Source organism: Lampetra planeri, chromosome 5, assembly GCF_965212315.1.
Source record: "Lampetra planeri chromosome 5, kcLamPlan1.2.h2, whole genome shotgun sequence".
NCBI classification, from domain to species: Eukaryota; Metazoa; Chordata; class Hyperoartia; order Petromyzontiformes; family Petromyzontidae; genus Lampetra; species Lampetra planeri.
Window position 1 is genome coordinate 15,570,293 of NC_136111.1, and position 27,872 is coordinate 15,598,164.

Here is a 27,872-nt window from a genome sequence, read left to right on the forward strand (position 1 = left end):
ACGACGTTTCGATCGCAACACAAGCGGTCGTCCTCAGGCGTAAAAAATAGAATCCAGCAGTGGAACTGGTGAACCATCAATATGAACACTATCAACCATCAATATGAACACGATCAAGGGCTCATCATGTTCAATGCTATCGGTGTAAACATAGCCTATATATGCCACCATATGAACAGCGTCTTGAGATGCATTCATATTTTAGGCTAAATATACTCAAACTGTATTGTACTGTATGTAGGGATATAAGAAAAAAACCTCCCGAGCGATCTAATGAATTGTCAAAATTTTGAGCCTCGAATTAATCCAGAAATGACATCACTTTTTTACGTTTTTACTTGAAAATGTCTCGTTTGTACATCTTTGTCCTAATCATTAGCCTCAATATAACATAAGCAACTAATTAGCAAATATTTTACCAACACCGCATTAATACATTCCCACACATATGATTCAATCTATGTGAGTTGAAGAATCTACTTTAAATCGATTTGACGTGACGTGCGCAATATCTAAACAGGAAAACGTTGCTTTTCTACATGGAAACAATTGCATCCCGCAAGTGGAAGGCAAACAATCCGGAAAAACCTCGCGACTGCCAAAATAAAACCTCTTACTGAGCACAAATGCACCCGTTTGTATTCGTGCCACCAAGAGCAATTCTGTACTGATGTACAACAACAACGTCTGTCAAAACGTTTAACCCAAAAACAACTGGTTTGGTGGGGGGAAAAAACAACCCATGACAACAAAAATACAAAACGACTTCACTTTTGACACAGTGTGTGACACAGGTCAATGGCAACGAAACGAGGTTTCCACTACAGCGAGCATGGTGAGCATGGCACTCATGTGACCAGACACAAAGCATCCATACACGCAAGCCACATTCCACAAACAAGGAAGGCTTAATCCTATGATGCCTGGCACACACTTCTCCATTGACGGGCTGTACCGGGTGAACAAAAACCACCAGAGCATTAAATGTTCCCAAGGGCACAATGCAAAGGTAAATGTTTGACAAATAACCGCCAAGGCACAGAGAACCCTCAACCACCCTTCCCAACCAAACCCAAGTCAAATTTTATTTTAAGAGCTCGGAGTGAAGGGATCAACTGAGATATAAAAAAAAAAGTCAGTAGGAAAATCAGGAATGAAACCAAGCAAACCCAACCCCGGCAATGAGAAGAGTAGGTGAAATTACAACTCTGTCAGGTATTTTTTTTCTCTCCAAGGCTGAAGTCTGACAGAAGATAAAGAGGCTAAGCACACTGAATGTAGAATGAAATCCTTGGCTTCCGAATGAACTCAGAACGGCTTGCTTCACATGCACACAGAGACAAAGAACCTCCATTTAATTTTTGTAAACTATGGAGCAAAGTTGTTGGTGAGCACACACCTACGAAAGCTGGCATGACACACGAGACACATACGCTATTCAAGACTCCAAAAGCACCGTGGGTAATCATTTTAGTTACAGTTAACCTCAGAGAAACATAGATGCAGGTCAGAGTTCCAACAGCACTTGCTGTACATGATAATGTGCGTTTTGACGAGCATGTACAACCTATTTGCTGTACTAATATCTCAGGCCCTAAAGTTTTGGAGCTTCACAAGTCTGTGTGATCCACCAACCCTTGCCTCGAAAGTGCCAGTTCTCAACTGTGTATTTAAACAAATGCTGCTGAAAAGCATTGGTTCGGAAGGCTCATTCGTGAATACTTTGAATGTATTTAGTCTTCAAAACAGAAGCCTTCTCTGAAAATCGCTAAGGGACCAATGTGCAAAGTCAACACAAGTTTTGTTATAAAAAAGGAATCTTAACCTTTATAGCCCAGATGATATTTTGCTTAGCAATCATTATGAGTATTGCCTTTACAGTGTTTGTTCTAGCACTCCTTTATTAAAGTTTAACCTGAAAAATCTGTTAAACTCTAACGCTTCAAAGTAGTATCATTCATAAAGCCCTCGGGGCTTAGTTTATCTGTAAAACAAATGTGGACCTTAAACACCAATTGCGAATAATCAACAGTGTCTCCCTACTTAGACAAGCATGGGTCAGCGATTATTGTCTCTGCAGGTCACAAACCAATATGACAATTACACATTTGTATGGCAGAGACTAGGTGTTCAATAGGAAATGCAGTTGACGTTCCACAAAGTGCTCCTCATTTCATTGATCTCCGAGGAATGTTGGTGGGATGATTATATCATCTTTATTTAGGGTAGAATGATGCATCCGTTAATTAACATTGATTGTCAAGATCAATATGCATCCATATATTTGCGGGTGTAAGAATCGATGTTTTTCAATTTTTAGATGTCACATATACACGACTCCTGAGACCACTGGCTGCGCTACGATCCACTGCACTATTACAACAGGAATATTTAGAAGTGAAAATCACCACCCCAGATCGTGATAATTCATGGCAACGCATTATGCTTCGACTAATTTCCTTCCAATTGTGTAGATATAACAACACCAATATATATCATTCATATCGCTGTAATTAAGAACGCACTGCTAAGACATGAAGCTAAGTATATGCAACTGCACCGTGGTGGCTTGTGGTCTGCCATACCATTGGTCATAACAAATAGCTGATTGATCATGGTTAAGAATAATTAATACTGCAGTTACTATTTCTATATTATGTTGTAATGGCCCCCAACTGTTACATTCATCTTATGCTTATTTTAGGCAAGATGTGTTACCTCCGTAGGTATATATTTAATAATAATTGGCAATCGGTTTTAAATAATAACCTTTACTCAGGAAAACTTCATAGACTCAGGTCTTTTTTTAGAAGGGTCCTGCTTGGTCAATTCCATTTGATTGATTGACACATGAAAGTAAACTGGAGTAATTGTAGGAAATAACACTCAAATCTTCCATAGAAATATCCCAAATCCATTCCAAGCGCTAAACCACTAATTTCGAGATGTCATGAGATCGGGTACATTCAGGGTATTGGTCATAGGCAATCAGGCTACTTGCTTAACATGTACATAACAGGTGCTAAAGAACAAGATGTTTAAAAAAATGATTTGATAAAGCAACTGTGCTATTCAAGAACAAGAATTCAAACAACAATAAACTTCTAGGAAAAATGGGGGAAATAAATCAAATTGCAACCAAACAATTTAAAAGCGAATGCCCTAGATGTGAACGTTATTACAAGTCGTGACTAACGTGATTTCCTTTGCTGAAGAACATTAGTTATAATTTCCTCCGAGTTGGTAGAACACAGACCAGTGGCTGGCCAACTCGTTTGCAAGGGTGTGGATACTGAACGGGCTGCACACTGCACAACACCAATAACAGACGTGGCTACGATCACTAGTCAAGGTCATGTAGAGCGATAAGCTCTCAACGATGCGCATTAGCAGTGTGAGTAATGCACATGCGAATTGCGTGTGCATTTATACTACTGGCATTTTGTTTCATCAGTATATATAGTTCTGTAAAAACATATATCGATGTTCATACACCGACACATACATAACAAAGAACACCATCTATTCCTCCAGTTATGCGCAGTGCACTACACAATTAAGAGTGGCATTCTCAACACTGCAGCTTATATTCATATACAAGCGTTTAAAAGCCAGTCACACATTCACAGGACCACATGCTCTTAGGTACAGCATCAGCTATTTATTGAGTAACACATACTTGCCACCACACTCTTGCACAGTAAAAAAAGCATAAAACCATACATCAGCACATTAACAGACAATGCACAAGTATACGCAGTAACGTGCACTAAAATAGAATTATAAAGTGCCCCGAAGCAACTATTATTCATATACTGTATACCGAACCCTACCCAGTAAAAAACATTCATGCACAGTAAAAAAACACTCACAACCCCACAAATGCATATGCTATATAGAGGCACATATAATGCCACTCTGCCAACTCTAAATAACATTAATGTACAATTCAAGGCGTGTCAATACCTTTCATTGGGCAGTTTCTATCTTCAATGCAGTTATGAATTGGATTTTGTGGAAATTCCACTTATTTATAAAAAAAAAAGATCCCGTACACACCTAAATAAGTGGCGACTGTTGACTCAACCACAAATGGAATGTCCTCATTTATGTGGCGTGAACCAGTCTCTCAACCGCAATTCAACATCTGACAATGATGATGAAGAAATCCTTAACCATCTCAAAGGCACACCAACAACCGCTGCTACTCATGAGTCATGACAAGCACACCAGCAACCCCAGCTCATGGCAGAGGCCCATCAACAGTCCCACATCACACAAGCTCACCAAACAACTCACGCGTACACCAACGATAAATTATCACTCACAGAAATGTAACCATCCGACGCGAACTTAACATAACCCTCCCCTGCTCCCCGTACAACCGGCACCCTTCCTTCACGTCAACCACACCGACACATCATTGACAACTGTTGGGGTAGCCTTACGTTCATTCACTCTCGCCTGAGACCTATACTGGACCGTCAATGACCAAGCCGCCGAGGCGTCTGTCGCTTAGGGGAAAAAAAGACCGCAACAACAAGCGACACTCAAAGCAGAGCCCGGTGTTTAACCCTGGACGTCTGTGAAAACGTAGCTCGTCGGAATTCTCCAGGATAAATATTCTGATTCTGAACCCGAGCGACGGGAGTTCGGGGTCCTTACGCCCCGACCACTGCTCGGATAGTTTTTTCACCGGGAAGGGCGCACCTCACCCGGTTGGGCGACTAGGCCTCGACGGGTCGGTCTAAAATTTTATTTTTAAATGTATGTTAATTGGCACAGGGGCTTATTCCCGTCCGCGCTTGCGACATTTTAAAGCAGAGCAGCTCTGAAGGTGCGAGTGACGCGTCTCACCGGGGGTGATTAATCCCGCGCTGTTCAACGAAGCCAGCCGCTCATTCCCAACGAGCGGCATCAGCCGCCTTTGCCGACGTCTTGACGTCACTGCCCTTGCTGACGTCATTACGGTCACTTGACGTCATTGCGCAAAAACGTGACGTGCCCCCCTCCCCCTTTTTTTTTGGCTGCTGCGTGATGTCACCGCGTAAATTTGCATCCGTTCTTCCGGGCGTCAACTGACGTCACTACCCCGTCGAACGTCATGTTACGCGTGACATGACGTTTGCCTTAGCATGACCGGTCTTCGTGTTATGGGTGGCGTCATTTAATTGTGCATTACGTCATCGCGTTCCGCTTGGGGTCACCTCATTATGCGTGACGTGATGTCATTATGCGGCGGAGTGAACGCATTTATGCGTGACGTCATCGCATTATGCGATGAACTCGTTTTTTTGCAGGAAATTCAAGCGGAGCCAAACGCTCAAAAGTATTGCAAACCCACAGCGTGTCGCTTTGTTCCGTGTGAATGCGTGATCAAGGCTGAGATCTCTTGGCCTTTACCCAGAACGACGCATTGCAAACGGTCAGATCCGTCACCCTGCGTCACAATGCCACCCCCGTGTTTGAGCAAATAACAAAGAACCCCCATATATCTTCTTGGTTCTTTCGGTAAAGTCACGTAGAAGGGAAGTAATAAAATAATAAAAATAAAACATAATAAAATAATTGTCACGACGTTTCGGCCACAACGCAAGCAGCCGTCCTCAGGTGAAAACCAGGTCTGTCGAGGCGACAGCGTCTAAATGAAACAGCACCATGCTTGGAGCATATATTTAAGCTGGGTTGGAAGGGGGGGAAAGGGCGCCTTGACAAAATAATTTACATATCAAGAAGAATTTAGCATATTTATGAGAAATGCAGGTATGTGATTAGTACTACTTATGCTCGTGCATTATGCAGGATTAGCAGCATCAAAGGGAGGGGATATGGGAAATGCAGGTATGTGATTAGTGCTACTTAGGCCCGTGAATTATGCAGGATTAGCAGCATCAAAGGGAGGGGTTGGGGTAGCATTAATAAAGGGAAGGAGTGTTAATAGTATGTAGCTGCAGTAACTAAAACCACCACGTAAACAACTAAAGTATAAACTACATAGTATCATCAGTATACTAAATATACTCTACAATAAGCTGAGTTACTAACAGTAAGTAATACATTACAATTCTACGTCGTAAAAATATAATATGCTTCCATTTAAACGTTATTCTCTTACATCACACGAGTCTACACCGTACTATATACTGCCATAGACAAACCCAACATTTAATTACATACTGTATTGCTATACATTGTAATATGTATTATTCTACCCACCCTAATATATATCACACTGATGTATATTCACCATACAATTACGATACTATATATTACTTTGTACATTGTATTAAGCATATACATTTTATACTATTTGTCATTATACACTGTACCATTGACCGTCGTGTGAAAGATACTAAGAGGAAGCAACGAAATATGTCAATGGGAGAGTAGAGTTAAAAAACTTGCAGCGGAGCAAAGAATCCATTCCCTGCGGAGAATGCAATGCCAGTGAGTGGAACGCGGTCTGAAAGTCACTGTAAACGTGAACACAATCATTTAAGATCCGAAATGGTTTATTACGTCCTTCCAATGATTGCTAAGACAGAATCCATCTTCTCGGTTGAAATTGTCTCTGTGTTTGTATATGTGGATCGCCTCATGAACGAATCTCTCATGGTAGCCAGATGGCTTGCAGAGAACGTCTGTCTTGGAGAAGTCAAAATCATGTGAGCCCACTTTGTCTGGTGCCAGGATGTAGAGTGGAGTTTGTCTGGTGCCAGGATATAGAGTGGAGTTTGTCTGGTGCCAGGATGTAGAGTGGAGTTTGTCTGGTGCCAGGATGTAGAGTGGAATTTGTCTGGTGCCAGGATGTAGAGTGGAGTTTGTCTGGTGCCAGGATGTAGAGTGGGGTTTGTCTTCTGCCAGGATGTAGAGTGGAGTTTGTCTGGTGCCAGGATATTGAGTGTAGTTTGTCTGGTGCCAGGATGTAGAGTGGAGTTTGTCTGGTGCCAGGATGTAGAGTGGAGTTTGTCTGGTGCCAGGATGTAAAGTGGAGTTTGTCTGGTGCCAGGATGTAAAGTGGAGTTTGTCTGGTGCCAGGATGTAGAGTGGAGTTTGTCTGGTACCAGGATGTTTAGTGGAGTTTGTCTGGTACCAGGATGTTGAGTGGAGTTTGTCTGGTGCCAGGATGTAGAGTGGAGTTTGTCTGGTGCCAGGATGTAGAGTGGAGTTTGTCTGGTGCCAGGATGTAGAGTGGAGTTTGTCTGGTGCCAGGATGTAGAGTGGAGTTTGTCTGGTGCCAGGATGTAGAGTGGAGTTTGTCTGGTTCCAGGATGTAGAGTGGAGTTTGTCTGGTGCCAGGATGTAGAGTGGAGTTTGTCTGGTGCCAGGATGTAGAGTGGAGTTTGTCTGGTGCCAGGATGTAGAGTGGAGTTTGTCTGGTGCCAGGATGTAGAGTGGAGTTTGTCTGGTGCCAGGATGTAGAGTGGAGTTTGTCTGGTGCCAGGATGTAGAGTGGAATTTGTCTGGTGCCAGGATGTAGAGTGGAGTTTGTCTGGTGCCAGGATGTAGAGTGGGGTTTGTCTTCTGTCAGGATGTAGAGTGGAGTTTGTCTGGTGCCAGGATATTGAGTGGAGTTTGTCTGGTGCCAGGATGTAAAGTGGAGTTTGTCTGGTGCCAGGATGTAAAGTGGAGTTTGTCTGGTGCCAGGATGTAGAGTGGAGTTTGTCTGGTACCAGGATGTTGAGTGGAGTTTGTCTGGTGCCAGGATGTAGAGTGGAGTTTGTCTGGTGCCAGGATGTAGAGTGGGGTTTGTCTTCTGTCAGGATGTAGAGTGGAGTTTGTCTGGTGCCAGGATATTGAGTGGAGTTTGTCTGGTGCCAGGATGTAAAGTGGAGTTTGTCTGGTGCCAGGATGTAAAGTGGAGTTTGTCTGGTGCCAGGATGTAGAGTGGAGTTTGTCTGGTACCAGGATGTTGAGTGGAGTTTGTCTGGTGCCAGGATGTAGAGTGGAGTTTGTCTGGTGCCAGGATGTAGAGTGGAGTTTGTCTGGTGCCAGGATGTAGAGTGGAGTTTGTCTGGTGCCAGGATGTAGAGTGGAGTTTGTCTGGTGCCAGGATGTAGAGTGGAGTTTGTCTGGTGCCAGGATGTAGAGTGGAGTTTGTCTGGTTCCAGGATGTAGAGTGGAGTTTTTCTGGTGCCAGGATGTAGAGTGGAGTTTGTCTGGTGCCAGGATGTTGAGTGAGCCCACTGAATTATAACAGTGATCTGCCACGGCTGAGGTAGTAGTACGGTGTAGACTCGTGTGATGTAACAGAATAAAGTTTAGATGGAAGCATATTATATTTTTTACGACGTAGAATTGTAATGTATTACTTACTGTTAGTAACTCAGCTTATTGTAGAGTATATTTAGTATACTGATGATACTATGTAGTTTATACTTTAGTTGTTTACGTGGTTGTTTTAGTTACTGCAGCTACATACTATTAACACTCCTTCCCTTTATTAATGCTACCCCTATCCCCTCCCTTTGATGCTGCAAATCCTGCATAATGCACAGGCATAAGTAGTACTAATCACATACCTGCATTTCCCATATCCCCTCCCTTTGATGCTGCTAATCCTGCATAATGCACGGGCATAAGTAGTACTAATCACAAACCTGCATTTCCCATAAATATGCTAAATTCCTCTTGATATGCAAATTATTTTGTCAAGGCGCCCTTTCCCCCCCTTCCAACGCAGCTTAAATATATGCTCCAAGCATGGTGCTGTTTCATTCAGACGCTGTCGCCTCGACAGACCTGGTTTTCACCTGAGGACGGCTGCTTGCGTTGTGGCCGAAACGTCGTGAGAATTAAAATCCTTTATATTAAGTTCGCTTGCTTGCGTGCTTGCGTGCTTGCTTGCTTACGACCGTGCAAATATTTCGGTCCTTTTTTAACCCACTTCCCGTGATCCAATCGAGCTGACATTTTCCACACAGACTCGTTGTGCGAGACAATTAATGTTCGTGAAAAAATGTTTCAAAAATTTTACACTTTTTAGGCAAAAAAAAATATTTTACATTTATTCAAATACAACTCATTCATGGCTTTGGCTGAACGTCACAGTGTAGGAGCCCATAGCGTAACCCCTCCACAGGCCCTGGCGGAGTAGCGCAGTTGGTAGCACCCTCGCTTCCCATGCCAAAGGTCGCGGGATCGATCCCCGCGTCCTCCACAGGCGAATATATTTTTAAATCCTTTATATTAAGTTCACTTGCTTGCTTAGGACCGTGCAAATCTTTCGCTCGTTTTTTAACCCACTTCCCGTGATCCAATCGAACTGACATTTTCCACACAGACTCGTTGTGTGTGACAATTAATTTTCGTGAAATTTTTTTTCCAAAATTTTACACTGTTTAGGGAAAACAAATTAAATATTTCATTAGCAATTATTTAATACTGGCAGACAATCATCTGACCCATAAGTGGCAGCCATCTCAAGCCAGAGGACGAGAAGACTCTAGCCGCCACGCATATAAAGGATTTATAGTGAAAAACTTTGTTTTTACGGGTTTACTTGTTATTATTTTATTACTTCCCTTCTACGTGACTTTACCGAAAGAACCAAGAAGATGAATCACTGCAGTCACGAATGCTTTAAATCGAAACCCCCATATAGCCTTCACAGACTGTTGGGGCAAGTGCTGTTAGCGAGGAGGACCTATGAAGGCCGGAACAGCACACGAGGGGGTGGGTGGCCAACTTTATGCCCGGCCGCCTTTATCTCCCCCGTGACGATGTTTTACACATTGCTCCGGAGGCCCAGGACCGGTTCGGATATTCGTCACTGATGTTGGCCGTGAGCGAGAATCTCCGGGTCTCGTAACACAGCGTGCTAACCACTGCGCCACCGCTCCCTTGAGTGACTGCCAGCAGCCCGCCCCTCCGCTGCACCCCAGTTGTGCGTGCACCGCTCGCACGCCGCTGCCTGACTCTTATCTGGAGGCTCCCTTGGTAATTGGACCAAGCCCTCTTTTTTTGATAACTTGACCGGGCCCCCGTTTCACTTTGTCGGGAACGCTGTTTTTAATAGCGCCAGCCCCGCTCTGTGCTCTGTGCGCCCGGGGTTTAGCGGACGAGGAGCCGGGCTTGTTCCGTCAGCTCAGGCACCATTAATTGTCTCCAGCTACATACAGTCTTAGTGGGGTGGGCGAAAACCTGTGGCTTGTGAGGCGAGTCTCGGTCTGTGGATTTCGCGTGGTCATTCGCTTAGTCTAGCCGACTAAAGCCGTCACAAGTTGAGCCAAATACCCTCGGAGTGAACGCAAGTTGGAGTGAGAGGAAGCGCGATTTGTTACTCGACAAATTTGAGGTCAGCTAATCACTGCACTCAGTAAATAGAAAATACACGTGACTTAACATTGTATTTCGCAGTGCACGTTACTCGCTTATCTTAGGCTGCGTATTCATTCAGGCTCGTTAAATAGGTCTCATCATCGTCAGGTTTTTGGTATTTGGTGGTTAACCATAGGTGATTTTTCGCGCAACCATAGTCGCAATCGTTCAGTCAAATTAAACTGCTGACCATTCTCCGGAGCCAGAGGTATCCAGTTCCCCGTGGACCGGTCGGAGTGAAGGTGCATCATGATGACCTCTCCTGCTCGGCTGTGCCTCGTGGTCCAAATAGCGGCGGTGGTCGTGGTGGCCCTGACGGACCCCAGCGGGGCTACGGACCTGTCTTTGGAGGAATTCCAGCATCGGGCCAAGCTGCACGATATGTTTGTGGTGTCGTGGAACTGCAACAGCTCCTACATCGTGTTCAAGCTGGAAGTGCAGACCCGCGGCTACGTGGGGTTCGGCGTGTCGAGGCACGGCGGCATGCAGGACACGGACATGCTGGTGTGCGGGGCCGACCGTGCCGGTGACCCTTACTTGTGCACGGACCGCTACTCGGTGAACGACACGACCCCCGTGAAGGACGACTCTCAGGACATCCACCTCTTCGCTGTCGACGTCGTCGACGACACCCGCGTCGTCAGGTTTGGACGGCAGCTCAGCACCGGAGACGCACGCGACGTGGACATCACGCGCGGCACGGTGAACTTGACGTTTGCGTTCGGGATTGACGAGGTGATCTCGTACCACGGAGATAAACGCGGCACGAGTGCGATTGTGCTACTGCTGCCGCCGCCGCCACCACCCGACTCTCTTGAGACCGTCGAGCTTCTCACCAGCAACTTCACAATCCCATCCGATCGAGACACCTTTTACTCGTGCACGATGTTCAAGTTGCCCGAGCTGCCGGAGAAGCATCATCTCATCAAGGTGGAGGCAGTGCTGGCGGATGTCAGCAAGTCGTACGTGCAGCACATGATGCTCTACAGCTGCACGGGTGACATCGAGGGGGCGCACAATCAGCAGAGCCAGTGCTACCAAGCCAACGCGCCGCTGGCGTTCGGGCACTGTCAGGGCATCGTGGCGGCTTGGGCCATCGGTGGCGAGCCGTTCGAGTACCCCGAGGACGTCGGCTACTCGCTGGGGATGAAGGACGACCCCAAGTATGTCCTGCTGCAGATCCATTACAACAACCCTAAATTGGATAAGGGCGTCGTGGATAACTCTGGCTTCCGGCTCTTCTGCACCGATAAGCTCCGGAGGTACGACGCGGGTATCTTGGAAGTGGGAACGGACCCGAGCCCCTACCACATGATCCCTCCGAACGTGTCCGGCTTCGTCACCTACGGCCTGTGCAGCACGGAGGTGCTGCGGAAGGGCCCCGTGTCGAGTGTTCGGGTGTTCGACGCGCTGCTGCACGCGCACGTGGCCGGGCGACAGATCCACGTGCGCCAATTCCGAGATGGCAAGGAAATCGGACATCTCGGTCAAGACGACGTCTACGACGTCAACTCTCACAAATACAAACACTTCCCGCGGAGCGTAGAGGTGATGGCGGGTGACATGCTGGTGGTGGAGTGCACCTACGCGACGGAGGGGAGGAGTGATATCACCACGGGAGGCTTCGAGATGCGGCAGGAGATGTGCCTGGCGTACCTGCACCACTACCCGCGCGTCGGCCTCGCGCGCTGCCGCAGCACCGTCCACGTGCCGACGCTCGCTCGCGACCTGCTCGGCTGCGAGGTGACGGCGAGCGACAAGTACAGATACGTGGTCTCGGCGCCGAAGAAGTACGAGGGGAGGCCCCTGGAGTCGGTGATGGCCGAGTACGAGTGGAGCGAGGAGCGCGTCAAGGAGTACTCGCGGCTCCTGCGGAGCGCAGACTACGACGTGAGACAATACCTGCTGACCACCGACACGTGGCTGTATGAGACCGCACGGCTGCCGGCAACGGGCAGCGTGGGTCGCGTTGGCCGCCTGGACCCGTGGCTGTGGTGCGGGTGGGAAATCATCGTGACCACCGCCGTCGCCGTCCTCCTCCACCTGTGAAGCCCCACCTCGTCCTCCCTCTTCCCCCTGCGGCCACCCCCGATCGGTCCCCGCAGCATCTCGCACCCAGGGCCGGATTAAGATTATGTAGGTCCCATGGGCTACAGGTTCTGTGAGGCCCCCAGTAAAGAAAAATTACATTTTAATTTGTTTACAAGGCTAACAACAAATAAAATTCAGCATTCACAAACGAAATCACTTTTCGCTTCAATCTCTGGAGGCCCCTCCAGCTGGTGGAGGCCCCTGGGCTGCAGCCCCTAAAGCCCCCGTGGTGCCTTAATCCGTTCCTGCTCGTAACCTACGAATATTTGTTCTGGGCAGATTTACGGGATCGGCTGTGTTCGGAATCACTCGTCACACTCATTCCGAGACACGTTCACTCGCCACATGCGCCGTACGAATGCAATCTGCGGAGATTCACTCGGAACATTCACTTCAGTTTCTTCTTCTCGTAATATTCACTCGGTTAACGACGCAGAGGCACAGCTCCGAGATCACTGCGCACAGATGTACTCAGCAGTCGGTCATCACGGTCACTACAGATTCACTCCACACAGAATCACTCCACAGACAGTCAGTCACTCGACACGTTTTCTTCAGATTAAGTGGTAGGTGTCTTGAAACATCGGTGTGTTTATACATCACCGGGGAAGTGCTGTACCACCAGATCATACTGTAGGTATTATGAACGGGCTCCACCGCCCTGCTTATGCCTGGTTGCGATTGCCAGCCAGTACTGGAAGGAAGCTTGTCTTTTTTTCTGTACACGAAGCACAAACTCGACAAAGTGGAGCACCTCCACTTTGTCTAGTTTATTCCTCACGACACTTATTATAAGTCTACGTGAATCAGGTTCATGGAAGATCCAGCACTCACTGATTCGCTGCACTCACTCGTTCACCGGCAGTCAGTCGCCTTCTTATCACTATTCCATCGCTACAATCGCGGTTACTGTTCCTGTCAACTTCACTCATCGATTCGTCCACCATGTCGAGGGCTCGGTCTACCAGACGTGTGTGCCATCCTTGCTGTGTTACCCCACAAACACCGCAGATTACAACGTGTTTTTCTGCTTTGATTCCACTTTGTAATTCCCTCCCCTCGTCTGTTTTTCCACAAGCTCTCATAAACTTGCTCAATTCACGGGCCCGTACCCAGAAATTGTGTAAAAAAATTATCCCATAATAGTTAATCTTTTACGATGCTATAGTTTACGAGTTCACTTAGCCATTGTGGTAAAGTATGGTCAAAGGACCACTGAGACTCACACGGCGTAGGGAGGCCCTCATCCATCATTGGAATTACAAAAGGGCTAGATGGGCATATTATACATTGTTCACTACAATCTACAATGTTCACGACATTGACGGTGATTATGCATGGCCAATAATGGCAACCAATACTCGCAACTATTATTCTCAGTCATATAGCGATTACATTGCTTTTGGTTTGGGAGTTGGTGGATTGCAGATACACCGCCTTCAATTTATATTTGGGGCAACGCGATTTGTAATGTTAATTCATAACTCACATTAAACTTCTGTAAATGTCGGGTCTAGCTTGCTCTCCAAATAAGATGCCTATTCAGAATACTACGTATTAATAATACATTACTGTATATCGATTACCGTACGTTATATTTACACGTTATTGCAAAATTATACGCAGGTAGACTTTGCATACCGGAAAAAAAACTGCTGAAGGAGTGGTCACGTGATCTTTTGGGCGTTATATAGCAAGCGAACGCTAAACCGCAACAATGTGTTGCTTTTGTAATAAAATTAAGCTTTTTAATACATAAAGAGTTATTTGTTTTTTTTTATATTTTATTTTTAAAAACTCGGCTTTTGTAAGAGCAATTATGCACAGCAGCACTAAGCACTTTTTGAACCGTAGTTCAATGTAACATTGCAATTAAGATGTACTTTTCAATCGTGCCATTTTCCCAACATCACCAAACCTCAAGTCGTCATCGCCACCACCTTCACAATTGCGCGGAGCTCTTGCGCTCAACATAATTCCGGATTTACACTCCAAAAATCCACGCCACGTGCCCGTTGTGTGGACGGCACAATGCCACCCATTGTGCCCTCGTGGCCTGATCCCACCACCCAAACATTCGCAAGTTGAAGAAACGACAAAACTGACCACAGGCAGTCGAGGCGAATCGTTTTACTGGCGGCAGTCAGGGCTGCCATCAGCGTATTTCTAATGAACACAATTCGCAATTGCTTTTTATTTGTCGTCTCCGCTTAGTAAAGGGGAGTGAATTGTGCGTGAAAAAGTGGTGGATTTTTTTGTGCGTAAGCCATTTGAACATAGCTCGTGTTATTATTTTTGTTTGACTGACATTGTACGAAAAGCCAGCCTTTTTTGTATCATTGTAGGATATTTCTTTCTACAGACAATTGCTTTTTTGTATCTTATACGTTTTAAAGGAAGTTAACTACATTTTCCTGAGGTAGTCAAGTGTAAAAACATACAATAAAACAATCCAAAGGTGAGTATATTTGTTGATAAAGCTTGGGATCATGTGCAAATTATTCCACAAGCTTTAAAAAAGGAATCCAAATATAAATTGTCCGATTTATTTTGCAATTCCATTTCGACATGAAGGTCAAGTGTTGTCAGGTGTAAGCGGGTCAGGTGAGGGTGAGGTCCGGGCCAAATCACATTGTGTCCAATCAAGCTCATCTGGGTCAGGGTCAGGTCATATTTTTGTTCCAGATCAAGGTCAGGTCAGACTTGGACCATGTTGAGCCAGGTGTCGGGTTAAGCAAAGGCCACGTCGGAGTCAGGTGAGGGTTAGGTAAGATCACGGCATGACGGTTACCTACTCCAACAAGGTGGCCAATGCAAGACTCGGGGGCTTCTCACAGCTGCTCCTGAGATGGAAGGGGTCCATCTACAAGCTTCTCTACAAGGAGTTCTGCATCTTCCTCGCCTTGTTCTTCACGCTCAGCAGCGTCTACAGGTGCTCGCGTGATGCGGTCCGAAGATGGGGGATAGATGCTGTGAATCGTTCGGAGAATGCGGTGTTGGTGTATTCACTGCGGAACATCACATACTGGTTTGTCAGTTTGTGTAAAGACTCCAACAGAGACCAATCTATGTATTGAAAAAACGGCCCTATCAGCCACTGGTTTGACTTTTTATTGTCTAGAAATCATTCAAAGTCTGGGCAGCATGATAGTTTTGCGGGTTAGCCTGTCAGTATAGTATTGGGTTTAGATACCATTGGCGGCTGTGTGTGTATAATAGTCTGACGATCTCACCAAACATAGATTTGTCAGTATATTGTTATCCAGTAGACCTCATCAGAGACTGGTCTATCAAATTGTATGCTTTAGAGACACAATTAGAAACTGGTTTATCAGTCTGTTGTCTGAATACCTCATCAGAGATAAGTCTGTGTATTGTATAGACACCCCATTAAAGACTGGTGTTAAGACTTCATTCGAGTACTTAATGTTAATCTTCTGGTCGACGGCGTGAAGACCTCATCAGAGATCAGTATTCTGTCTGAAGCCTGTTAGAAATACAGTATTGTCCTGAGAGCAAAAACAAAAATCAAATTCAAGTCAATTCCAGCTGGTCACTACATCGTATTATTTAGCTATCACTTGATTAAAGGCCAGTGACTTGTGGCTATAAAACTGATTTAATTCCATTAGATGTAGGTACCAATATCAGCCCTGCGCAATAGATAATCCAGAGACTTCCCTGCCGATTTAACTGGGGAGGGAGAGCAGCATAAGACCAGGAATGATGTCTGTTTTGATGATAATGATAATGCTGACATTTGGTTTCATATTTTTTAGGTACATGCTTCCGGAAAATCAGAAAAGATATTTCGAGAAGCTCGCGATGTACTGCAACAAATACGCGGAGCTCATTCCTGTCTCATTCGTGTTGGGTAGGTGTCTCAGTGACCACGGCTGTCAGTGCAGAGTCTGTTATCAAAGTTGAGAGTGCAAATACGTGTCTGAGAGATGGATGCACACTTGGAATTACACTGAGACAGTGGCGTAGTAACTACGTTATCAACTCAGGGGGTGTGGAAATCGGTCAAGTGGGGCCTCAAATTTGTATTTGTCTCACACGTTCACAGCCAGGCTGCATATCACGACTCCTCTTGTCTAATAACATTATGACGTAAGTTTTTGTTCTTTTACACTGTCGCTGAAAACACATCTCATGGTGGTTGTCAAGGCGGCTCCAAATAGCTTTAGCCACCAGGATGGGAGCAAGGCACCCCTGCCCCCACGATAGTTATGCTACTGCACTGAGAGAAAGAGGAATGACTGTTAGGAAGAGTAAGTGGGATTGGATAGATCACGTCGCAAGAAGGGCTGCTGATGGCTGGTCGTCGAGGCGAGCGACGTTGAGGCAGCCACAGGAGGGACACGTGCCAGTGAGGATGTCCACCGTGCATGTGGAGCGATGCGATTGGCTCGTGTTCAGGAGCTCGAGAGATAAATCTTGATGTGACTGCAGGAATTCATATTCTTTGGATCTGTCGGTAAATTCTAGATTTTGAAGCTTTCGTGACTGCAAGGATTCATAATCTTAGGTTTTTTTTCGGTAAAGTCACGTAGGTAAAATAATAATAAAAAATAATAATAAATGAAAATAACTCAATTAAATCACTCTTTTGGTAAAGTCACGTAGAAGGGAAAAAATAAATAAAAATAAAACATAATAAAATAATTCTCACGACGTTTCGGCCACAACGGACGGCTGCTTGCGTTGTGGCCGAAACGTCGTGAAAAAATATTTGATTTCGTTTTATTATTTTATTATTTTATTATTTCCCTTCTACGTGACTTTACCGAAAGAACCAAGAAGACAGTTGAATCGTTTCAACAGATTGGTGGCCCGCTCACTGCCCACACGCGGGTCCCCCCGTGCGTCTCGCTGTCGGTGCAGGCTTCTACGTGACGCTGGTGGTGTCGCGCTGGTGGAGCCAGTACGAGAGCCTGCCGTGGCCCGACCGTCTCATGCACCTGGTCGCGTGCAACGTGCACGGCGCGGACGAACGCGGCCGCCTGCTGCGCCGCACGCTCATGCGCTACGCCAACCAATCGGCGCTGCTCATCCTGCGCTCCGTTAGCACGGCCGTCTACAAGCGGTTCCCCACCATGGACCACGTCGTTGAAGCCGGTGGGTGGACTCCCTCGCGTCCACCTCTGCTCGAGAGGCTGGTCGTCCGCTCTCTGCCCTCAGGCGGTTGCTTCTCGTCTTCTGCAGGTCCCGGGTCTAGAACTCATGTGGTTGTCTGCATTTCTGGCTTTAGTCAAGTCCTTGAACGAGAGCTTACACTCGTCTCTCCATCGTACTATCACGAGACTTTCTCTCTCGGTGGGTGACCGCTTCATCTCCTCTGCTTGCCCACATTGAGTGGACACCCACACGTCCACCTCTGCTCGAAAGGGTGGTCGTCTGCTTTCTTCCCTTGGGCGGTTGCTTCTTCTCTTCTGCTGTTCCTCTGTCTGAAACTCATTTAGTTGTCTGAATTTCGGCAAATATCGTCATCTGTTTACACATCCGTATGACAGTATATAATCATCATCATATATTTGTTTAATGTTGAATGTTGTTATAGCTTATTTTTGTAAATTGTGATGTGATCAGTCTGGAGGTAATGTACCTTAGCCGACATGTGCTGGAGGGAAATACATATTTTTTAATTTATTTAAGTTTGAAATAATGTTGATTCCTCATGGGATAGTGTTTTGTGTTTGTTATGATTTATATTTAGTTGATTCCTGCACTTTAGTTGTCATCGTGATGACCCAGCTTACTCTTGCAAATGAGGAACATCCTGGTCTTTTGAGCTTTCATCTGGTAAAACAAAATAAAGTTGAAGCTTGCAAATGTACACGGCTTATACTCCTCTGCACCTGAGCGTACCGAGGAGAAATCTGTGTGACAGAGCTTCCAGTAGTCGGGCACCTCGTTTGTGGAACGTCTTACCTCTTAGTCCGTCAGGGTCGCTCTGTCAATCCACCTTTTAAGGGCTCGTCTTAAAATACATTCTTGCGTATATCCGTCTGTATAGGGTTGTTTTTCCCTCATCGTTTTAATGTTAAGGGTTTATTGTTTTCCCCTCATAGTTTTAATGTTAAGGGTTTATTTTTTACTGGGACTGTGTTTTTTTATTTAAAGCTTTCGTGACTGCAGGGATTCATATTCTTGGTTCTTTCGGTAAAGTCACGTAGAAGGAAAAATACGTGACTTTACCGAAATAACCAAGAATATGGGACTGTGTTGTCAAGTGCCGTGAGGCACTTTGCAAGACAAGCCTTTGATTACCTCTCTCTCCATCATACCATCGGCCTTTAGCTCTCACTCTCCCAGATAAACTCTAAACAATTGTTAAACGCCAAACAAATGAGTGCCGATAAGCATCTACATTTGTCTCCCAGTGCATCCTGCACTGCTCTCACTCCCAGGAAAGGCCATGTGACCTCTCATCGCCTAATTGGCAATCTTAATTAAGAATGGGGGCTGAGTCTGCAGCTGCTGGCGCGGGCGGAGTCCACAGATCCCAGTTAAAGACACGAAAAACTCGACACACTCGTCAATCTCACGGTGGCCTTCGATGGGAAAATATATAACATTTGACGTTTCAGGCAATGGCCCTTCATCTTATTATTATATATACACACACACAGTATTTTTTGTTGCGTTGGCAGTGTTGCCTTTATAAGGCAGCAATGCCCATACCTTTATAAGGCAGCACTGCCAAAGCATCCGCAATGACCAACTAACTGAGTGAAGAGGGCGAGAGACGCGGACTTTAGGCGCGCGAGGTGCCACCACCCGCAGGCTTCATGACGCCCGCGGAGCGCCGCAAGTTCGACGGCCTCCGCTCTCCGCACAACAAGTTCTGGGTGCCGTGCGTGTGGTTCGCGAACCTGGCGGCGCAGGCCAAGGCCGAGGGACGCATTCTCGACAACGTGTCGCTGCAGCTCATCCTCAACGTGAGTGACGGGGACAACAAACTAAGAAAAACTGAAAAAAAACGATTTGATCCACAATAGGGGTTTTTGGGGTTAGATACGAATGTGCCGTTAAACCCGCCACCACCCGACACAGCCAATTAGCATGGTTTGTCATGTAAATAAAACGTGCCAATTCGTTACTAGTTCGGCACACACCCGATGTGTTGGAGAGTAAACCCACAACATTTACCATTCGAGTACATTCGAGTGGGGTTACTGCCCAACACACCAGTGCGCTAAACTAGTAAAGAATTGAATGTTTTATTTACGTTAAAAACCTAACTAATTGGCTGTGTCGGGTGGTGGCAGGTTTAACGACACATTTATATATACGTAGTCTAACCCATTTGGATATTGGTCGTGAAAGCCTCCGTGTTAAACTAAACTATTTTATTTCACCAGGTAAATCCCACTGAGTTATTCGCTCTTTTTCAGAAGTGACCTTGCTATCACAAATGTGTGGCCACATCGGCTTCTGAAAAATAGCTACGTAGCTCAGTGGGCCTTACTTGGGGTCACACTAGCGGTGGACATTTATAGCAGCCAATGAAGCTAAACGTGTCTTGATTCTAAATGTGGAGGTGAAAACCCGGGGACCCAGATAAAAATCCACGCGGCCAAGGGTAGAGAGACAGGCGTCAGGTCGGGATTGAATCCACGACCTCTTGCATATCAGGCAAGGGAGCTATCATCTCGCCACCACGGCACCCCAAACAGTGAATGAAAACCGCTGCTACCAGGGTCTTAATTTTTTCACCAATAGTTTCTGGGTCGCTGGTAAGACTGCAGTAGGCACGTGTCCTGCAGCAATGTCCATACCGAATGGTATACTGGATGTGGTGGCCGGGTGTGGGAATATTTTCTGGGTCGCTCATTCGGAAAAGAATGTAGCCTCTGATAAAGATCACCTCTAATGGTCGACGTTAACCACTTTGGAAAAGCAGAGAGGTCAACTTTTGTGTTAAGAGATGGATGAATGAGGCAGGACCAATATCTATGTTACTATTCTGGACGATAACAAAGCAATAAGATAATGAACTATTGGCTATTTATGATAAGTTACGTACGGTTAAAACACGGAAAGCAATGGAAAGATAGGGTAAACAACTGGAGGCTCAGAGTAGAACATGGCTGGAATGTGTTTATACTGTAAATGTAATCAGGAAGAGAATGTGGAGGAGGTTGTGATGAACGATGTGCGTGTGGAGGGAGGGTGCAGGGGAGCGGTGGTGTAGCGGTTAGCACGCTACACTACGAACCCAGCGACCCGAGTTCGATTCACGCTGACGGCCAATACCAGTGACGATTTTCTGAACCCTTGGTCGACTCAGCCTCAAATGAGTACTAAGTGTGGTGTGTAAACATCGCCACTAGGGAGGGAGACAAAGGCGGCCAGACGTGGTGCTGGCCACCCATCCTCTGGCGTGCCGTTCCGGCCTTCATCGACACTGTCCCGCTAAAGGCACTCGCCCCAAAAGTGTGCTCAAGGCTACACGGGGGATCTTTGTTTTAGGATGACAGGTCGTTGAGACTGGCGTTGGAATGTCACCCAGAGGTCAGTAACCAAGGGGGCGGCTGTTAGAGCGTACCCAGGAGATTGGGTGTCGACTCTGTAAACTCTGCAACAATAGCAGGATATGGCAGGATACGGCAGAAGGAAGAAACGGTGACGGGGGATTGTTGTGGTATCAGTGTGTGGGCGTCGTGGTGGCAAATAGGCATTGGCCACGATTTTATTTGCATCTGAAAAACATTACCGTGCAAGATAATCCCCAAAAAAACAGTTCGAACAAGTTGAAGATTGCAATAAAAGTGAACAAAATAGCCTAAACATAGGCTATTTGCCGATTTCCAGGACCTGAACAACTTCAGGAGTTGCTGCAGCATGCTGTACAGCTACGACTGGGTCAGCATTCCCCTGGTGTACACGCAGGTACACTATGAGATCTCTTTTACCAGTGGCAAAATATAGTAGTAGGTTTTTACCCTTTTAAACTGGTACAAAACTGACACCTTTATTCAAGGAATCATGTTTGCAATAACCACAACACAAGTAGTCAAAAAAGCAAACAAAAAGAAGCAACTCTGACAGTGCATATTATTATCATTATCAGAGTTGCTTTTTTGACTACTTGTGTTGTGGTTATTGCAAACATGATTCCTTGAATAAAGGTGTCAGTTTTGTACCAGTTTAAAAGGGTAAAAACCTACTACTGTACGCAGGTAATGTCACCTGCCGCAAACCGTTCTCACCTGCACCCTTCCCCCCATGCTCTTCCTCGCCACGCAAAGGCTGCCACGTGCCTTGCGCTTCACTCACATTCACAAACGCTATTGCCCCGTCTGCCTCGACCTGTGTGGCCATGACAGTATACCGGTAGTATTCGCAACGGCCAAGGTTAACTTTTCGCAGCGGCTTTTGGCGAGCCATTGCGCTTCTGCGGCCGTCTGGAACGCTCTTCCTTCCCATATTAGAAAGCCCACTGGAGCTATGCACTTTTAAATCTAGATTTAAAACTAACTTCTTTAGGACTGCTTTTTGTGTTTAGTTTGTTGTCTTTCCCCCCACACCTACGATTAGCACAGTTAGATGCGTACGGTGCGAAAGAAGTTCAACATTCCACAGCGCACACACACCTCTCGTGCTTGCTCGATCTTCACGCGGTAAAGTCAACCACACACATCACAGTGGGCCCCTCATCCATCAGTAGATTGATCGTGGCTGATGACGATGATGGTCATTGTGTGTGTGTGTGCACGCTGCTTTCTCAAGTAATACGCTGGCCTTTGTTCGTCCATCTGGATCTCTGCGTCTGATCTACTGTGCTCGTCTCAATGACCGTGTGCGTATTGCTTGCTGTTGATGCCTGTGTGTTTACGTGCTTGTTCATTCATTTACTTCATTGTCCGTGTTTCTGCCGATCAATTCAAAAGAAAATACTGCAGCACACCTAGACGTGTTAACGGCACATCGGTTGCACCGCACTTCATTTTTCGTATGGCTGATATAGATGCAGAGCAACAACTACAATTTCACATCGATCAACCAATAATGTGTCGTTTAAGTTGTCCTGGAGGTGGGACCACCACACACTCAGCCCAACTTATATCTCCACCAGCTGACTGTGGATGCATTTAACATTTGGTTTAAAAGCTTTCATGGCCCGAGTCCAGGACCTGCTTAACGGGCAAGTGCCATTTGCTCAGCGGTCCAGTCCAACCCTGGTGGCTGCTAGGTAATGTGTATCATTACTTGCATGCCCGTATCGTCCTTGTGACGGATCGTGCTGCCCTGTGCTGTCGTACTGTCATGCTATACCTTGCTCAGCATGTGCAATGCTGTTCCACACCATGTGGGCTCGTGCATGTTGCCTGTGCAGTATGGTGCATGAAGTTGTATGGTGCTCATGGCATGTGCGGTGTGTGCCGCCAATGTGTGGTGGCACGACAATGAACCATCTGTGTGGTGCCGAGTTGACTCGCCTGTGTGGTGCGCGCGGTGCTGCAGGTGGTCACGGTGGCAGTGTACAGCTTCTTCCTCGCCTGCCTCATCGGCCGCCAGTTCCTGGACCCAGCACAGGGCTACCCGGGCCACGACTTGGACCTCTACATCCCCGTCTTCACCCTCCTGCAGTTCTTCTTCTACGCCGGCTGGCTCAAGGTTCGGGAGGTGCACGCTGCCCGGGATTTGAACCCTCGACCTCACGGCTGAGGAGCCGTGTTGTTCAGCCGAGTTGTCCTTGTCCAATGAGTCAAGAATCAAAGTGTCTCCTTGCTCAGTCGAGCTATAGTGCGGTACTCCTTGACAATTATGACACTAAGCCAGTGGTGGGAATTCCATATTCCCACAATGCAATAGTGCGGTGCTCCTCTCTTGGTGTATAAATAATTTCTGATAAAACTCTACAGTGTGCTACTGTGGTCATCCAGAACAGAGCATACAACATATAACGATACAATGCCCAATCCAGAAATATCACAGCGATACACTCTGCTGCTTCTAACGTGGTTGTCTGGTTTGACCACCTGAATGTGAAATTGTAGTTGTTGCTCTGCATCTACATCAACCATATGAAAGAAGAAGTATCGAGTGGGGGAGAACACGGGATGTGAAGGTTCAACTGCCATGGAACGTGGGATTGAGGAGGCTTCCCTCGACGTGATTAAGTTATTTTACAGCCAACCATATCAACCGCTTGGAATGTTGGAGTTCTTTAGTTTTTGCAATGTATTTATGCAAGGTTATTTTCATGTTTATTCTTGGCTGTGAAATTCATGGTGATGATGATTTCCCCTCCATCACGGCCTCTGTCCGCAGGTCGCAGAGCAGCTTATAAACCCATTTGGTGAGGACGATGATGATTTTGAAGCCAACTGGTGCGTGGACAGGAATCTGCAGGTAAGGAGTAGCGCTCGCCACGACCCCTGTAATGTTCTGCACAACTGTCCACTTGAGTTTTTTGGACATGATTGGCAAACATCAAATCTTTTATTATTTAAAGTAAATACCTTATGCTGCACACCAGCATGATTATTAGGTGGCTGTGAGCGAGTTTGTTTTAATAATGCAAGCACATGTGGGTGCACGCAGTTGCACGTTTCCCCATGAGCCGGCCTGAAAGTTTGTTGTGGGCTGTATTTTCCCCTAACGGGCACAACGCGGTGGCCGCAGGTTTCGCTCATGGGCGTGGACGAGATGTACCGGGACCTGCCGCCCCTGGAGCACGACGTGTACTGGGACGACATCTCACCGTGCCCGCCCTACACCGGCGCCAGCTTGGTCCACCACAAAGCCTCCTTCCAGGGCTCCACCTTCGACATCAGGTGCCCCAGGGGCTCGCACTGGCAACTAGAACTAAAGCGCCATGGTGGCGAGATGTTATCTCCATCACCTGGTATGCAGGAAGTCGTGGGTTCGATCCCTGACACCTGTATATTTGTAGTTTGCATGTATCTCTTTCTCTCCCGGTTGGTCACGTGGATTTTTCTTCGGGTCCTCCGGTTTTCCCTTCACATTTAGAACCAAAATGCGTTTAGAGTATTTGGCTGCTATACATTTCCACATAAGCGGCTTCGTTGAGCTATAATTTGTGATAGCCAGATCGCTTATGAAAAAGACCTATATAGCTCAGTGGGTCTTAGCTAGTAAAATAAAAAATAGCAAAGTTTATAGTTCAACTCGACTGCAAAGCGTGGATCGGTCGCTCGCGTTTATTTTACTCACGGAGTCAGACGCAGGATTGAAAATGTTAATTACTCGACATCAACATTACCTCTAGTCGTGGTTGTAATGTCAAGTGTGATCTCTGACATTGCAATTTGGAATTGCGATCATTGGCTTATGAAAGTCAATGGAAAGGAGCACCACTTCAATGTCTATTTGAGAAAAGAAACACTGACTTCATACGAGCCGCTTATGGATTTTCTTGACTCCTCACATTGTAAATGACCATCTCCCAACTAAATCCTGGAAAATTATGGTCAGAAAATATTGCTGCTAATTGCACACCAGCCTCCCTCCCGCACTTCCAATTAGCACGGTTGGCTACGTACGGTGCGAAAGAAGTTCAACATACATACATACGCCCCATGGGCAACACCCCCAACACCCCCCCCCCTAACCACATCATGACGAGATGTGCCATCACACAGCAACCCCCTTGCCGTCCGCCCCAGCATTCCTGCACAGGAGATGGAGTTCCAGCGACTGGATCACATCTCGGAGGAAGCCGAGCGATGCTCGTCTCCAAGCGTTGCTGGCACCAGCGATGGCAGCCTCACACCACCGCTGCTGCTGTCGCCACCGGCAGTGCCGCCAGCGGGGAGGGGAGGCCCGTCGCGCCCCCGCTCGCTGCTCACCATGCTGGCTGCGGCCACCCTGCCGCCACCGACAGCGCCAGATCGTCGCGGCTGGAGCAGCGCGCCACAAACGCCCGTGCTGAGACGCACGCAGCCATTGCTGCCGCTGCCGCCGCCACCGCCACCCAGGGGCCGCCGCTGCGGGTGTGCCGTCGGCCACTCCGATGGCCTCGTCGTCCCGCTCGGCACAGGGCAGCGGAGCAAGCACGACGCACAGGTGTGGGACAGTGTAGATATATATGCGTGTTCAAGACCTATGGAGACAAGGATTGGTGGCTCACACACCATCATTAATATGATGTAATCTGCATTATAGCGGAATGGGTTGATCTAAATGAGACGAATGCTATGTGCGCTGGCGGATAACACGTTGATCTGCGGAACTCGGGGTCGTTATGGGATACAAGTTGGCCAGTTAGCAGTACAGCAAGTATGTTGAACTGACCCCTGCGATCACAATACAACCCATATGTTACAGAATGCTCTCGTATCTAACAACCCTGTGCGTTTCACTGCTCTACCCCATGGCAGGTCAATGGGAGCTGCCACGTGGACATGTCCACTCTTTAAAGTGACGTCCGCTCAACACATCACGTAGAGCAGTGCTCAAATAGGACTGGTGTCGATTCATGAATTAAAACATTACATGAATTCTCTATCTAGATATTTTAAATGATACTACATTTTTACTTAAGGTGATTTCATCCAACCAGCCACCCACTTGAATACATCCCATACCTGCTTCGAATCACAATGAAACATACGGGTTAATTGCATGAGCTTACTTCAGTGTGCAATTGTCATATATTAGGCATATGAAACACCCGTGCAGAACTTGTCTTCTGATGTTCAAAGAATAATTCGCATTAAAAGCGTCCCCAATACGACATCATCACGATCTACGGGCAGATCGCCCGTCGGTGTCCACTGCACATTTAGCCATCCTCTTTGGTTCTTTCGGTAAAGTCACGTGGGTAGAAAAAGAATAGATAACGACGTTTTGATCGCAACACAAGCAATCGTCATCAGGTGGGTCAACCACAGCAAGAAAAAAACTGCTGAAGTAGCCTACTGATCATATATGCATTGTCTTGAGAGATCTGCCGTGGCACGAGGTTATATAGGCCTCGGCAGTAGGGGGGAGAGAGAAGGGGGGTGGGGGGGAGGAGGCGGGGCAAAAAGTGGAGCCCGCGGCAGCACCCGGGTCACTGGAGTAGAGATCGGAGGGAGATGCACAGAGAGAGAGAGAAAGACACACAGAGAGTCGGAAATAACAGCTGACATAGGCAGGTAGGATGGAAACATCACTGTCAGTTAAGACGTTACCTGGTTAATAACGTCCTTCCAATGATTGCTCAATTTGTACCCATCTTCTCGGTTGAAGTTGTGTCTGTGTTTTAATATCTGGATGGCTTCATGAACAAATCTCTGATAATAGCCGGTGGGTTTCCAAAGTACCTTCGTCTTGGAAAAGTCAATTTCGTGTGAGCCCACTGCATTCAAACAATTATCAGCAATGGCAGAGGTATTAGTCCCACCGTGTTTCAGATCTGCCTTGTGTTTGCGAACACGGTCCGAGACATGTCGTTTCGTTTCCCCAATGTAAATGCTGCCACAACCACAACTCAGTTTGTAGACATCAGGGTATTGCATATCAGGAATCACATCCTTTACAGATGGGAACAAATCACAGACTTTGTGTACTGTGTTGAAACGAACTTGGATCTTGTGTGTTTTTTTAAGGTTTTGGAAATCTTTTTGGTAACCCCTGCTATGTATGGTAAAGTGATGGTATTGGTTTAACTTTTTATTTTGTCTTGTGCCAATATGCTCAAGTAGTGCACATCTTTCTGGTACCAATCTCTTGTCGTCATCACACCATTCTGTTAAGTATTCCTCTCTTTACATTTGGGGCCGTCCATAAATGACGTTATGCACCTGGGGGTGGGGGGGGGGTTAGACATTTGTGACGATGTGTGACGAGGGGGGGGGGGTTGATAAATGTGGCGTCACATTAAAATACACAACTTTAAATAAATATAGACAACACGTTCTACTTAATTAAATAGACGTTTTAATAAATGTTTTCTCCTACAACATCAGAGTGTAGCGCCACATTAAATACGCACTACAATGACAATAGTTTAAAGCCATTTGAAGCATGTTTCAAAATGGAAATATGGTTTGGGGGGAGGGGGGCAGAGCTTTGTGACGTCATATTTGAGGGGCGGTCTGACTTTTTGTGATGCCATGTGACGAGGGGGGGTGGTCAAAATCGTCCCAAATCGCGTGACGTCATTTATGGACGGCCCCTTTCTCCAAACACACTTTACATTTTCCTATTGTTACCCATCCTAAGTGTCCAAATAGTTCCAGTTTCCTTCTCATTACTGCCTGCAACATGTCTTCGATTTGAAACCTTTTTCTGACTTAGACATTGGTCTTTGGGTCCAGCTTAGATGCAGCATCATTTTGTAGAAATATTGATGCCAATATCTTACCTATTCTTGGTTCTTTCGGTAGTCATTATTATTGTATTATTTCCCTTCGACGTGACTTTACCGAAAGAACCAATAATATGAATCCCTGCAGTCACGAAAGCTTTAAATCGAAATATCTTACCTCTGTTAGTCTTTT

General features: G+C 46.5%; 3 protein-coding genes across 4 annotated transcripts in view; 2 read left to right on the top strand and 1 right to left on the bottom strand.

Moving 5' to 3' along the window:
• LOC144718995 (guanine nucleotide exchange factor for Rab-3A-like) overlaps positions 1 to 4,953 on the bottom strand; it is a 28,397-nt gene extending 23,444 nt beyond the window's left edge. For both annotated transcript variants that reach the window (XM_078594701.1, XM_078594700.1), the window contains exon 1: positions 4,858 to 4,953. The gene's annotated coding sequence lies outside the window, so the exon portion shown is untranslated. The remainder of the gene's footprint in view (positions 1 to 4,857) is intronic.
• Positions 4,954 to 9,884: 4,931 nt separating this feature from the next.
• On the top strand, positions 9,885 to 14,165 carry LOC144718997 (DBH-like monooxygenase protein 1 homolog). The gene has a single exon (XM_078594704.1). The coding sequence runs from the start codon at positions 10,570 to 10,572 to the stop codon at positions 12,367 to 12,369; it is 1,800 nt and encodes a 599-aa protein (XP_078450830.1). The 5' UTR covers positions 9,885 to 10,569; the 3' UTR covers positions 12,370 to 14,165.
• Positions 14,166 to 14,279: 114 nt separating this feature from the next.
• Positions 14,280 to 26,361, top strand: LOC144719216 (bestrophin-2a-like). Its single transcript, XM_078595104.1, has 9 exons — positions 14,280 to 15,343; positions 16,191 to 16,285; positions 17,299 to 17,532; positions 19,201 to 19,355; positions 21,232 to 21,309; positions 22,885 to 23,037; positions 23,695 to 23,775; positions 24,049 to 24,200; positions 25,053 to 26,361. Exons 1-9 carry the CDS (start codon positions 15,192 to 15,194, stop codon positions 25,537 to 25,539), a joined length of 1,587 nt encoding a protein of 528 aa, XP_078451230.1. The 5' UTR covers positions 14,280 to 15,191; the 3' UTR covers positions 25,540 to 26,361.
• Positions 26,362 to 27,872: the final 1,511 nt, after the last annotated feature.

What these genes read in the sequence shown, in the direction of transcription:
- LOC144718997 (XM_078594704.1), top strand. Translation starts at nt 10,570, where the DNA reads ATGATGACCTCTCCTGCTCGGCTGTGCCTCGTGGTCCAAATAGCGGCG.
- LOC144719216 (XM_078595104.1), top strand. Translation starts at nt 15,192, where the DNA reads ATGACGGTTACCTACTCCAACAAGGTGGCCAATGCAAGACTCGGGGGC. An exon ending in GGACCACGTCGTTGAAGCCG is followed by an intron (nt 17,533 to 19,200) that starts GTGGGTGGACTC and finishes CACCACCCGCAG; the next exon opens with GCTTCATGACGCCCGCGGAG. An exon ending in GCGTGGACAGGAATCTGCAG is followed by an intron (nt 23,776 to 24,048) that starts GTAAGGAGTAGC and finishes CGGTGGCCGCAG; the next exon opens with GTTTCGCTCATGGGCGTGGA.